The 13,358-nt window shown below is 40.4% G+C and overlaps 2 protein-coding genes across 2 annotated transcripts in view; both read right to left on the bottom strand.

The window, feature by feature from the left end:
- The window catches only part of LOC146640606 (NLR family CARD domain-containing protein 3-like), a 248,787-nt gene that overhangs the window by 123,465 nt on the left and 111,964 nt on the right, over nt 1-13,358 (bottom strand). The window lies entirely within an intron of this gene.
- Nucleotides 3,682-10,621, bottom strand: LOC146640608 (uncharacterized). The gene is made up of 4 exons (XM_085399993.1): nt 10,547-10,621; nt 9,982-10,022; nt 6,027-7,211; nt 3,682-5,701 (listed from the first exon to the last, which is right to left on the bottom strand). Exons 3-4 carry the CDS (start codon nt 6,696-6,698, stop codon nt 5,009-5,011), a joined length of 1,365 nt encoding a protein of 454 aa, XP_085256119.1. The 5' UTR covers nt 6,699-7,211; nt 9,982-10,022; nt 10,547-10,621; the 3' UTR covers nt 3,682-5,008.

Here is a 13,358-nt window from a genome sequence, read left to right as displayed (position 1 = left end):
GCACATTGTGCGCTGTCTGTCCTGCGTGCTGCACAACACATTATTTGACCACAAGTGTCTGTGAAGGTTCTCAGTCATCCAGGTCATCGTAGTCAAAGGAGCCTCTGTCAGCTAGAGCTGGGCGATAGAACGATAACGATATGTATCGCGATATAACTTTTACTCGATAGAGAAATTAAGCTATCGCGATAGACCTCGCCGCTCTTGTCCTCTTAAAAATAAAAATAAAAAAAAGGTCAGCCAATCCAAATTAAGTAGCGCAGAGCCGAACCAATCACAGCCGCAGCGTCACATCACGTGACTTGTTACGTACAGCACAAGTGCCAAGCCGCACGTGTGTTTGTTTGGGAAGCAGCCAGCGGGTAATGGAGGAAATGAGTGTGCCGACTAGAAAATTCAACCGAGCGTGACCGAAGAAAAACCAGATGATGGTTCGAATGCCGGAGAGATTGTCGAACGGAAGAGCCATAGAAGTTCCATAGTGTGAAGGTATTTCGGCTATTTCAAGTCTGACAAAAACAGAGTAGCGTGCACTGTAAATTGTGCCGAAAGCAAGTCTGGAAATACAATAAACTGGTGCATGCGTCACACTGTGCGCCACGTTATTGTTTCGGTGAAATGAATTTCTACAATACTGTTACTGTTAATTCTACTCTCTGCAGTGTTTAAATGCTTACATATACACACAGTTACTGTCCGTCCACACATACGACTCGGTTCTGCTTCTATGCCCCAGCTTTGTTTACTTTTTCCCACCGAGGCTTCTAGACTTCTGATTGGCCAACATTTCGGCACGGTTAGGAATCTAGCGCCACCTGCTGCTTTGGCATGTTCATAGCAGCGTTTTCCTTCATTTCTGCCTTTATGTGTGGACGGGATTATTTTTTAAAACGAAAACGGAAAATCTCCGTTTTCAAAAACACCCGTGTACGTGTGGACGTAGCCTCAGTCTCTGACTGGAAGCGCTAATTTGTCATTCGGCTTTTGTCAGACTAAAGTAACTGTTAAAACTGTTTGAAAAGCTAAGCTATACAACAAGGAGAGATTGAGAATTTCCTTTTAGTTCTCAGTTTATTTGATATTGACAAAAGTTAGTCATTTTTGTCTGTTCTTCTGTAAAACAAACTAAGATTTATTTTTAGAATTAATATTTTGTTTCTAAGTGGAATTGACAATTTAGTCTGTTTCGTTTGTTCTATTTTGAAACTTAAACGCTTTAGCGGCTGCCTTTTGTGTAGTTTGCAATATTTGGCTTTATTTATCTGAAAAAGTCTCATGTTCCTGAAGTACATCTACCCTGTTGAACTTATTATGGGAAATAAATATTTAAATAAAAACAAGCTGCTGATTATTTCACATTTTACTTGTGAGCAACGGCACATTTAAATCTTACAAATATAGTTATTTGGCTGATATCGTGATAGATATCGTTATCGCCTGAAATGAAAAAAACATGTCGTGATATGAAAAAAATCTCATATCGCCCAGCTCTACTGTCAGCAAAGAGGCACAGAAAAGAAGATCAGACACCAGCGAGGGAGGATAAGAAGGACAGACGCAACAACATTGTCATCCCCTATGTAGCCGGTGTATCAGAAAAACTCAGGAGAGTTTTCTCCAAGCATGACATCCCGGTGTATTTCAGACCCAGCAACACGCTCAGACAAAAACTGGTTCACCCGAAAGATAAAACGCCAAAACACAGACTTAACAACGTGGTGTTTGCTGTACAGTGCAGCGAGGAATGCCCAGACCTCTACATTGGAGAGACCAAACAGCCACTTCACAAGCGCATGGCACAACATAGAAGAGCCACCTCCACAGGACAAGACTCAGCAGTCCATCTGCATCTTAAGGACAAAGGACACTCCTTCGAGGATGCCAATGTTCACATTTTGGACAGAGAGGACAGATGGTTTGAAAGAGGAGTGAAAGAAGCATCTATGTCCACTGTGAGCGACCATCTTTGAACAGAGGCGGGGTTTACGACATCAACTCTCTGCCATCTATAATCCAGTTTTGAGATCCCTTCCCAGACGCCTTAACGCCCACTCACATCCTGGGCCATCTGATCTCAGGAATTCGCATGACAAGGTGGGGCCAGGTTTCACAATGAACTCACCCGAAACTCTGGCTGATTGGGACCCACACCCAGTTTCACACCTTGGCTCAGGCGATTAGAGGATCATCAGGGGGTCCTTTTGTCCCTCTGTGGGGGGTCACTCCCACTAGGTTTATATCTGGGACTCTCCACCATTTGACCTTAGAACTGAAGAAGCTTCTCGGATGAGAGGTGAAACGTCTTCAAGCAACTTAAAGAAGTCCAGACGCTTTTCTTTGCAAGCTCCTTTGACATTTGACCACAAGCAATCTTTTCTGGTTTGACGCCGTCTTTGTAGCCAGAAACCAGCTCTCTCCTCGGCTTCCTCCACTACACGCTTCCCCCACGCCAGTCTCCTCCGTCACTATAAAGGGGAGAGTCATGAGCTCCATCACCCTCACCTGTGCCGTCCAACGTCCCGCCACCAGCCTCCACTGCAGCAGGCCAGAGACCACAACCCTGCCACAATAAGTAAAAGTATATCCTTGCTGTACCCTTAATGCTAAATGTGCTAAATTAACCGCTGCCTTTGCCCCTTTGGGATTATTCTTATGTCACTGGGATGTTGACCTTTGACCTTCACATTAGAGAGATGGGCAGACATAATTAGTGTATGAATTTTAAAGTAACAGGTAATAAAGAGAGTGCAGCAAATGTAGTCAGGTTTATTACTCTGTATCACACATGAGTGCCCGAGGGAGGCGGGGCTGACTGGGGAGACACAGGAAACAGAGAGACAGGGCTGACTCGACATGAAACGATGAAACGTGGGACACGGGAACAGAAACTAAACACAGGCTGAAATGAACACTGAGGGAGGGAGAACTAAGATTACTGAGAGCCTGATAAATAAGAAGAACAAAAACCAAGAAAAACAAGAGTCAAAGAAAACCAAAAACACAAAGCATTGGGCCAGGACCCACTGCTGTGACATTTATATGTGATAAAAACATTAAAAACTGCTCAGATGTCGAAATCTTTCTACGTATACTTTAGGTTCAGCTCTCCAGCCTGGCATTTGGTTAAGCATGATTCAAACATTTGATTTTGTTTAACTGGTTTTAATTATAGTTACTTTTTGTGAACATTTGTTGCAGCATTTAAAAATACATCATTTATTTTCAAACTTTTATTTGATTTAGAGCATCATATTTGACCAACGTAAATGTTTTAATTTCATATAAAATAACTGAAACAGTGAACTAAATATCTGAAATCTTTCCTTCCTTAAAAGTTATAATCCTACTTAAGTTATAGTGCAAACGCTTAAGCAACAAATATACTTGATGCTAATTAATTAATATTTCCCTTTGATGTTGCAACTATGCGGTCACTTCTGTCTTTAAACAAAATAATATTTTCCAGTTACAGAAATCATAAAGTCCAAACTAAAGTGCTACTGTTGCTATATGCATTTTATATAAATCATGGATGATGGTCCTAACATGAAGGAAGAGAAAGTTACAGGTTGCATCCTTTGACTTTGTCTCCGTGCCTTTGGGCGATTTTCAGAAGGACAGATGTTTCTGTTCAATTCTTAAATCAATTTTTTCAAACACAAACACTATTTTAAAGCTTCTAGAGAGTAAAATATTAATGATAATTATAATAACAATAATAAAAACAAAAGCTCTCAGATCCATCAAACCAAGCAGCAGAAAGAACAATAACTGAAGAGAAAACTTTAACCTTGTAGACTTCATTATGTTCCAGCTGCTCTACAGACGCTGTGACCTCGAACTTAAGCAGGTCGTAACGTATGTGCAGCTCAATAACAGCTCAATACTCTCCGCAGGAGTAGTCCAGCAGTAGAAATCAGTCCAATAACAAGGTGTGTAACATCTAGCAGGGTGACAGAAAAACCCAGGGTAACTTCTAAGGACCTCAACGTCTCTCTCACATTGTGTTTTTTAAACATGCTTCCATTTGTCACTTCAGTCTTTACTCTGAAATACAGGAAGAGAAATCATGGCTGAAACAATTTCTCATGAAACCAGGGGTGTGGTCCAACAGTCAGTTTGGTGAGGAAGGTTCCTAACTGAGAGAAGTGACCCAGAAGTATCTGTGTAGCAGCCACAATGAATCCAGATCATGAGCTTTATTAACTGATCAAAGTCTCTTCTTTCATCTTCTGTATCATTCAGTTTGCATTGGTAATGCCCATTATTGTAATGCTTTTTTAAGACCAGCAAAACTTTATTTCACTTTGGGTTAGCTGGGATAAGTGATGGATGGAGGGAATTTTACTTCAGCCACAGAAATCCTAAACAGGAAGGAGGAGCAGAGTTACAGTGGATCACTATCCAGCAGGGAAACAAGGTTTATTTCAATTTCTTGGCCATGAGTGAGATTTACTGAGTGGGCAAATTAGGGAGACGACACCATCAGATCCCGAGCCCTCCATGTGTTAATCAAGAGACGGCTGCTGTGCTACATCCATAAATAATGAATAAATTAGGAGCTAAAGCTGAAAGGACAGTTTATTTGTACCATCTTCACGTGAACACATTCAAGAACATCACAGATGAAGAAACATTTTAAAACTTCCACACTACATAAAGCAAGAAAAATAGTTTTTCTTTCAGGTGGTTTCAGAAAAACAGAAACATCAAACATCTCCAAGACTCTCTTTGAAAGAACTAAAAACCTTTGTTCTCATGGTCCAATCATGAGTGAACTCCCCGATGAAGCCTTGTGTGCTAAAACATGTCAGAGTTTTAAAGGTTAAACATGAGTTTCCAAAAAACGTTTTGCTGGAGAACAATGAACTATTTGACTGAGTTTCAATCATTTACAGACGAGCAAAACCAGGACAGAGAAAAAAGGACAAAACTGACTCAGTAAAACAACAGAAAAGAAGATCCCATGTAGATCTGTATTATGTAGAAGTTCAGCCCAGCAACCAGTTCAGTTCAACACAAGTTTAAATGATTCTATCTGAACTCTGTGGAGCCTGATCTCAAGCTTTTTGAGTCTGACACAGAAACCAGAGGATCTTTCTGTGTCTTCAGATTCACTGTGATCCAGTGATGGGAGTGATTTCAGCCCTGAGTGATCGCGCTGATGTTTGCACAGAGCAGACAATGAGGTGAATGTTTGGGCACATTGGTAACAGTGAAACAGTTTATTAGTAACGTGGGATCGTTTGTGTGCAGAGTATGAACTGAGATTCCTGAAGCTCTTGTCACACTGGTCACAGCTGTAGTTTCCTTCCATGTGTGTACGTTCATGAATGTTACAAGTACTTGAATGTGAGAAGCTTCTGTCACAGTGTCTGCACTTGTGTGGTTTCTCTCCTGTGTGGACTCGTTTGTGTGATTTAAGCTTCCATGCAGTGGTAAAGGATGACCCACACTGATCACAGAAGTGCTTTTTAACCCCACTGTGAATCAGTTCATGTTGTTTTAAATCACTTGATGTGGTGAAGCTTCTCCCACATTCTTTGCAGTATTTCAGTTTGTCTCCAGTGTGTCTACGTTGATGTGTTTTAAGGGCAGCTTGCCGACTGAAAGTTTTTCCACAGAGGTCACAATGAAAGTCTTTCCCACCACCACAGTGATGACAGGGTTGAGAACTGGATCCATCTGTGTCGCTCTGCTTCTAAACAAAGACACAAAGACAGTGTAAGTCAGTCCTTCAACATTTGTATCCTGAACGTCGCCTGAAATAAAGAGAATCTCTGCAGACGTCCAACTACATTTGACTGTTTCAGTTAACACACTCAGTTTACTGGGCTGCAATAACTACAATACTACCACCATAATACTACAGTAATACTAAAATCATAACTGAAAGGAAAATCTGAATAATCACTCAGAGCTGCTTTACCATGCAGTAGAATTGCTAACATGCTAACACAGTTTAATGAGCAGAGTTGTTCCAAACAGTCAGGCTAAAATGACAAGATAACAATATAAATACATACCTCACAGTAGCTGCACTTGTAGAGTCTCTTTCTGGTGTGGATCTGAAGGTGTCGTCTCAGGTCATGTGGAGATTTAAAAGTCTTCTCACACAGGTCACATTGATAAGGTCTCTCCTCAGTGTGGGTAAACATGTGTTGTTGTAAGTGTGCGTCTCTTGTAAACTGTTTGCCACACTGTTCACAGCAGTACACATCATGTCTGGTGTGAATGCGTAGGTGTGCATTTCGGTTCCCTCTCTGGCTGAAAGTTTTTCCACAGATGTCACAGCTGTATGCCTTAATTCCAGAGTGGGTAACTAGATGCCTCTGTAAACTGCTACTTTGAGTAAAAGCTCTGCCACACTGATCACAGCTGTATGCTTTAACTCCACTGTGGATGAGCTGGTGTTGTTTTAGGTAACCCTTCAAGGAAAAAGACTTTCCACACAAGTCACAGCTGAACGGTCTCTCTCCAGTGTGGATGACCTGATGCTGTTTTAGTGAAGCCTTCAGAGTAAACTCCATCCCACACTCGTCACAGCTGTATGCCTTAATTCCAGAGTGGGTAACTAGATGACTCTGTAAGCTGCTACTTTGAGTAAAAGCTCTGCCACACAAGTCACAGCTGAACGGTCTCTCTCCAGTGTGGATGACCTGATGCTGTTTTAGTGAAGCCTTCAGAGTAAACTCCATCCCACACTCGTCACAGCTGTATGCCTTAATTCCAGAGTGGGTAACTAGATGACTCTGTAAGTGGCTACTTTGAGTAAAAGCTCTGCCACACTGATCACAGCTGTATGCCTTAATTCCAGAGTGGGTAACTAGATGTTTCTGTAAGTTGCTACTGTCAGTAAAAGCTCTGCCACACTGATCACAGCTGTACGCTTTAACTCCACTGTGGATGAGTTGGTGTTTTTTTAGGGAACCCTTGAAGGAAAAAGACTTTCCACACAAGTCACAGCTGAACGGTCTCTCTCCAGTGTGGATGACCTGATGCTGTTTTAGTTTAGCCCTCACAGTAAAACCCTTCCCACACAAGTGACAGCTGAACGGTCTCTCTCCAGTGTGGATGACCTGATGCTGTTTTAGTGAAGCCTTCAGAGTAAAACCCTTCCCACACTCGTCACAGGTGTGTTTTTTCTCTCCCTTTCTTCTGTGAGGTTTGTCGGCCTCCTGAGAGCGCTGACTTCTGGCTCCATGTTGGTCCTGCAGTGACAGAGATACAAACAGAGGCAGTGAGTGAAATGCAGTCGTGGAACAAACTCAACCTTCAAACTCCATTAACACTAGTTTTAAACCTGAAGGTGGAGCGTGGCACCAAACACCTTAAAGGTCTCTTATCCCCACCTGCTGGTAGTTCTAACACATTACATCCAACCTGCTGTTAAAGATAATTCATGACTGTTCAAACACTAAAATCATGCCCATCCCTCCTGATTGTACACACACACACACACACACACACACACACACACACACACACACACACACACACACACACAATTTTATAATTTAGATTATTTTGTTGTTTCCTATTACATATTTCTATAATTTGTATAGATTTATACAGAATTATTCAGTGATAATAAATCCTATGTTTGTTTATTCTAAAGGAACCCCGTTAGCTTCCACAACAGATGTTGCTCGTCTTCCGTCAAATACTCACATAAAATATTACACAATAAAGTGGATTCAAGATATCCACATAATTTCACTCTTACATCCACAGTGAGGTTTCACAATTGTTCAAATATAAGCAATCAATAATAATAATAATATCAATAACATTGAGGCACATTACACAAATTTCAAAAACAAATCATGTCTTACAATATTTACAACAACTAAAAGCTCTGTAAATCGGCTTTTAAGTGTTCATTGAAGTTTTGAATAATTCTCTAATTTTTTAAGGCAACTTATTCCACTTAAAAGTTGCTCTAAATGTAACAGTTTTACAAAACGTTACTTTTAACTCGAGCATTTACTAAATTGCAGCTTGTTGAAAACTGTGTAATATGATGATGTATTTCATCTGGATACTGCAGCTGAGCAGAATAAATGTGGTGTGTTTAACAGAATTGCTTTCTTTAGAACTACAAGTAAGCCAGAGAATATTTTAGCCTGTACAGGAAGCCAAGAAAGGTTATTATGCATTTTATCAATATTAGTATAGTATGAACATCTTCACACTAATCTGGACGCCTTATTCTGGACTAACTGAAGTCTGTTAAGATCTGTCTTATTAGCTGCTGACCAAATGATTGAACAATACTCCAGATGAGACATTACTAGTGCATTAATGACATCTTTCATAACGAAGAAGTGATACACAAAGAGCATTTCATAGCCATAGCTATGCCTTGTCGGCAGAGTTATGTGACATTAGTGATGTTTGTACTTTCAGCGTTAACTTGGTTTTAAAGCCTTTAAAATATACGCCGTTCAATAGTCGACCTTAATCTGACAGAGAATGTGATGATTTTGTGGATAATTAAAGTCAGTCATATATCCACAAACACAACAAGCTGAAAGTCAGTGATGCTGCTCGGTTTGCAGTCCTGAACATCACGGCACAAGCAGGATTCACTGCACTGTTAATGTTAGCTGTGTTATATTGCTGCCTCTGTTCGCTGGTGTCGAGCCAAACGCACTTTAACGTGTGTTTGAACGAGCTGACGGTTCACTCGTTAAGCTGAAAGAAAGATGTTTTAATCACAGCAGTCACACGTGTCCACTGCACCATCTGGAACTCTTCTTGTTTACACTCGTAATAACACAAACACTAAATCCTGCTTCTCTGGTGCTGTTGTGTAGCAGTGTGTACACCTGAGACTGTCACCTGTGTCTGTCCTGCACTCTCTCTCTGTTTCTTTCTCTCTGATTGTGGAATAAAAGTATGAACGTGTGTTTATAAGTTACACTTGTGTTTGAATCCTGCAGCTTATCACACATTTGATTTCCATGTGTGACGACTGCAAATGTCCAGAGTGAGGACAGACTGAGGGACCCACTGCTGCACATCATCTGTGAGGCTTTGCAGCCCTGATGATCCACCAGGACAAACTCAGCAGTGTGTGAGGAAGAGGAGGAGGAAGAGCCAGCAGCAGCTGACAGATGGAGAGAATAGACAGACTGTTCCCTGTTTGTGAAGGACTGCTAGGAAAGTTTAACATAACTGTCTGTGCTGAATCAGTCTTATTAGGTAATGTTCAAATAATGTGATCATCCCAGTGTTTTCAGTGTGGGAGAAAGTACTCAGGGCCTTCAAGTTACACACTATGAAAGGCAGCAACAAGTTTAATGTTCAGAAACCTAAAGTCTGTATCAGCAGCAGGATGGAGCTAAAATAAATGTTGGTTTCAGTTCTATGAAGCTTTGAGTATTTTGGATCAGTAGCTGCTGTGTTTGTTGCATCATATTGCTGTAACTGTTTATATGCTTTATATATTCTGAGCTAAGTTGATCTATAGTGTTACATCATATTCTATAAGGATGTTATGTGTTTGTAGACTTTCTGCCCAGTTTGACCCATTTAGCAGAAGTCAGCCTGTTTAAGGCTCTGATATCTATTCTGTGTGACTTAAAGCAGTTATGACATGGTCTGATTTTCTCACCCAATAAAGGAATATTTCATATATCAGTCTACTCTTCATTCTATCAGACACAGTTATCACAGCTCCTGCATTTGCTTTTTACACATATATGTAAGCATTGAGCCACATTTAGTACCAACATGTTCTCCTTCATTTCTGTCAAACAAAGCTGTATGAAACGTTTCCAGCTGGTAGTATCATGGTTGCTAGGCAACCTGGGCAGCGCGACGGAGGCTAGACGTCCCATTTCACGAGCCTACGAGCCTCGCACTTCGGCCTTAGCGGTCTTTGAGTACGTGGCCCTTGAGGACTTTAAAGCTGCAGAACCTGAATCGGGATACAGCCATGATGATCTCCAGCCTCGTGCTCGCCAACATTCTCACCTGAGTTAAGAAGACGATCACTGAAATGGTCTCAGCAGGTCCTTTGATGACAGCAATGAAATGCAGTGGTAAGGCTTTTTGGGGATTAAGTTCGTTTTCATGGCAAAGAAGGACGATGCAGTTCATCTGATCACTCCTCATAACATTCTGGAGTGCAGGCAAAATGCTATTATAAAAACTTAAGCAGCAACTTCTCCAGGTTCCAATATTTATGCAATTCTCAAACCTTTTGGCCACGACTGTATAACCTCTTCTGAAGTTTAGTGGATATTATACATGGTTATGCTCAGGATGTGTCGGCCAGTTTCCACTGGAAACGCCTTTTGGTTAAACTGTCAGCGAGGAATTTGCATTTGCACTGTTACATTTTTATATAACTTTAATGCACATAAACAACAGCTGCTTGTTTCAGTGAAAATACATTGATGGGTTTTTAATAAAGTTGTGCAGCTGTAAAGTATTTTGTCTGGTGTCAATTCTATCGTCAGCTACATCGTTATGGCAAATGTTCAAATGTATATGGTGATAAATATCTGTGGTCATATGGTCCTGCTCTGTCTGTCACCTTCTGTGTTGAGCTCATTGTTTCCTCTGTAGTGGCTGAGCTGAGTCCAAGTAGCTGAAAATGTTCCTCTGCTGCTCCGTCAGACTCTCCTCCTCCTGCTGATCAGCTGGGACACAAAACAGATCTTTGTTAGGCTCCACACTGCACTGAAGAGTCAAAGTGTCTCATATGTTCATCTGACAAGTAAAAGAACACATTTTTGTTTCCCGAGGTGGGCAACTTGTTGGAAACAAACACAAAAGCTTTGAGCACTGATACCTGCCATTGCTGGCATTGAAAGATGCAACGCCAGCAATGTGGATTGTCAAGACTCAAACCAATCATCAAGCAAAGACAACAGGGATCATTTGTTTCTGTTTATTTAGCATTCACAGCATTTGTAGTTGCCTTCTGTGCAGGGGAAGTCCACGCACACTGTGTGGTACCGCCATCCGCAGAAGGTGCATTCAACCTCTGTAAGAGAAACGAGATTGTCTGAGACTGAAATGATATTCACTAAAGAAGTGGTGATTTGTAAAACTTCAAGTGTATGATAAGGTGAAAACAAATACACAACTGTATGTCATGTAGTTGAAGGTTTTTTTTCCTTTGGAAGACCGGAAAACACTGAAAGTTACAAATTAGTCCTTTATTTATCCAGGTTAAAAAAAAATCTCATTGAGATTAAAAATCTCATTTCCAAGAGAGACCTGGCGTCATGGCAACACAAGTCACATACCACACAGGTATATAACATTTAAAACAAACACAATATCCCAACATGTGTAACAAATGTATTGTGCTTGAAACAAATTCAGAATAGGTGATAAAGCAGCTGCACATGTGTGTCACGAGTAAATCTGGCTGTATAACAAACAGAAACAAGTGATCCTGCTGTCTTTGCTCAATGGTTGGTTTGAGTCTTGACAATCCACATTGCTGCCATCTTTCAATATGTTTGAATGCACCAGTGTAAGTGCAGCCACTCAGACTCAATGTGTTCATAGAAACAGGTGCAGATGTGTCACGAGTTCATCCAGCAGTAGCTATGGCACTTGGCCACAGTGGACTGACCTGCATTCGAGACTGCTCCAGCTGCTCTGTGACAGTCAGTAGATCTGCTACAAATTAGAGATGGCACGATACCACTTTTTTATGTCCGATACCGATATCATAAATTTGGATATCTGCCGATACCGATATGAATCTGATATAGTGTTTTTTAATCAACAAAACTGTTTTTTAAAATATCTTGCTGCATTTTGCAAGTCTGCAAGTTCATACTCAAGTTTAAAACAACAACTACACTAAAGCTATTCTGTTATACCTGTATACAAAAAAAATATTTCATAGTTCAGCAATACTGATCAATCTAATAAACTTAAACCTACACCATCCTCCCTATTCTGGTATTTTAAAGAGTACTTAGCGTAAATATTAAGCAACCTAACTAATAGGGTTCCAACTCCAAGCAACAACAAAAATAAATAAATAAAAAATAGGGAACCACCCCTCACGCGCCACCTCATGATGCTTAATCGACGTAATCAACCTTAATTTGATGCAGTGTGGAAAAAAAATGCACAGAAATCAATTATTTTTCAAGAAATATTAAATAGATTCAACATCTTTCTTCAACAAAATTGCAGACTGCACAGATGGTACCTTCCCAAAGGAAAAAGTACTATAGCTTACTAGGGTATATATATTAGACTTAATAGTCACAGTAATTGACTTCTATTCATTTTACATCAAATTAAAACTTTGGGTGTCAGATAAGTATTTATTAAAAGCTCGACATTTTAAATGAGAATAAGAAAGAAAAGTCTGTCTTTGTGCCCCCTTTTCCCTGTTAATGCCCTATCGGCCCCCCTGGCTAAACTTTGCTAGATCCGTCCCTGCACAGTTACCAGCGTCAGCTACGTAGTAAAAGATCCTGGTGTAGCAAGTAATATTAAATAAATTGTAACAACAGCTTATCAAGCTTAAACGTGCTGCTGTTGTTCAGCCGCTGGTTTCCTCTTTCTGGTGCAAAGTGGGCCAAAAACAAACAAGAGAGACGGACTCGAGACAGAAAAGCCGATCAGCTGATCATTAAGCGAGAGGCAGTCGCTTGTTAAGCTTAACGTGGGAATGCTTTACAAACATTCAGAGATGGACTTACACACTTGCTTTACTTCTCTCGGGATAATGTGGGGATGAACAAAAAGTATTTGACCAGCATAATATAATCTGCAGTATGATCATTGCTTTAACAATGTAACAGATAGCTTTGAGATGGCCTTAAGATGTTTATGATGATGTTAACTTTGTATTTCAGGTGCAGTTATAACTATTTTATACATATTGCATATCTGTGCTTATTTGAGTTGATGTTCAGGTTCTTTAAAGGTCGTAAGCCTCACTGACGTGACTGTTCAGGTGATACATGCTGAGGGAAAACTAGAACATAGAAGGAATTGCAATACATGCTTACAAAACACTTATATCAGTTTATTTTATTATCTTTTATATGTTCATATTCTTGTATTAAGCTTTTAGTAGGGGTTCTTGATTAAAACATTTATTTAGTAGAAGACATACACATAGTCTCAGTGAGCCTCTGGTCTGGTAAAAGGTCAGAAGTGCGAGAGGTGACATCGAGGCTGAGTGAGGTCGTGACACACACACTTTAAATTAGATTTATTTAGAGGATGTTTGGCTGTAACTGCAAAATTGTCTTGGTAAAAGAGGAACCGTTTCTTGGTGTCTCGGCAAGAAAGAGGAATAGGATAAGAACTGAAAGGTACACAGGAAGTGCCAGCCATGAAAATAGACGATGATGTTCTGTGTA

Source organism: Rhamphochromis longiceps, unplaced genomic scaffold (genome assembly GCF_057381845.1).
Source record: "Rhamphochromis longiceps isolate RC_006_pf unplaced genomic scaffold, R_longiceps_female_GT1.1 unmapped_scaffold_4, whole genome shotgun sequence".
NCBI lineage: Eukaryota > Metazoa > Chordata > Actinopteri > Cichliformes > Cichlidae > Rhamphochromis > Rhamphochromis longiceps.
This window is presented reverse-complemented; position numbering and strand designations above follow the sequence as displayed.

What these genes read in the sequence shown, in the direction of transcription:
- LOC146640608 (XM_085399993.1), bottom strand. Translation starts at nt 6,698, where the DNA reads ATGGAGTTTACTCTGAAGGCTTCACTAAAACAGCATCAGGTCATCCAC. An exon ending in ACAAGTGCAGCTACTGTGAG is followed by an intron (nt 5,702 to 6,026) that starts GTATGTATTTAT and finishes GTCTTTGTTTAG; the next exon opens with AAGCAGAGCGACACAGATGG.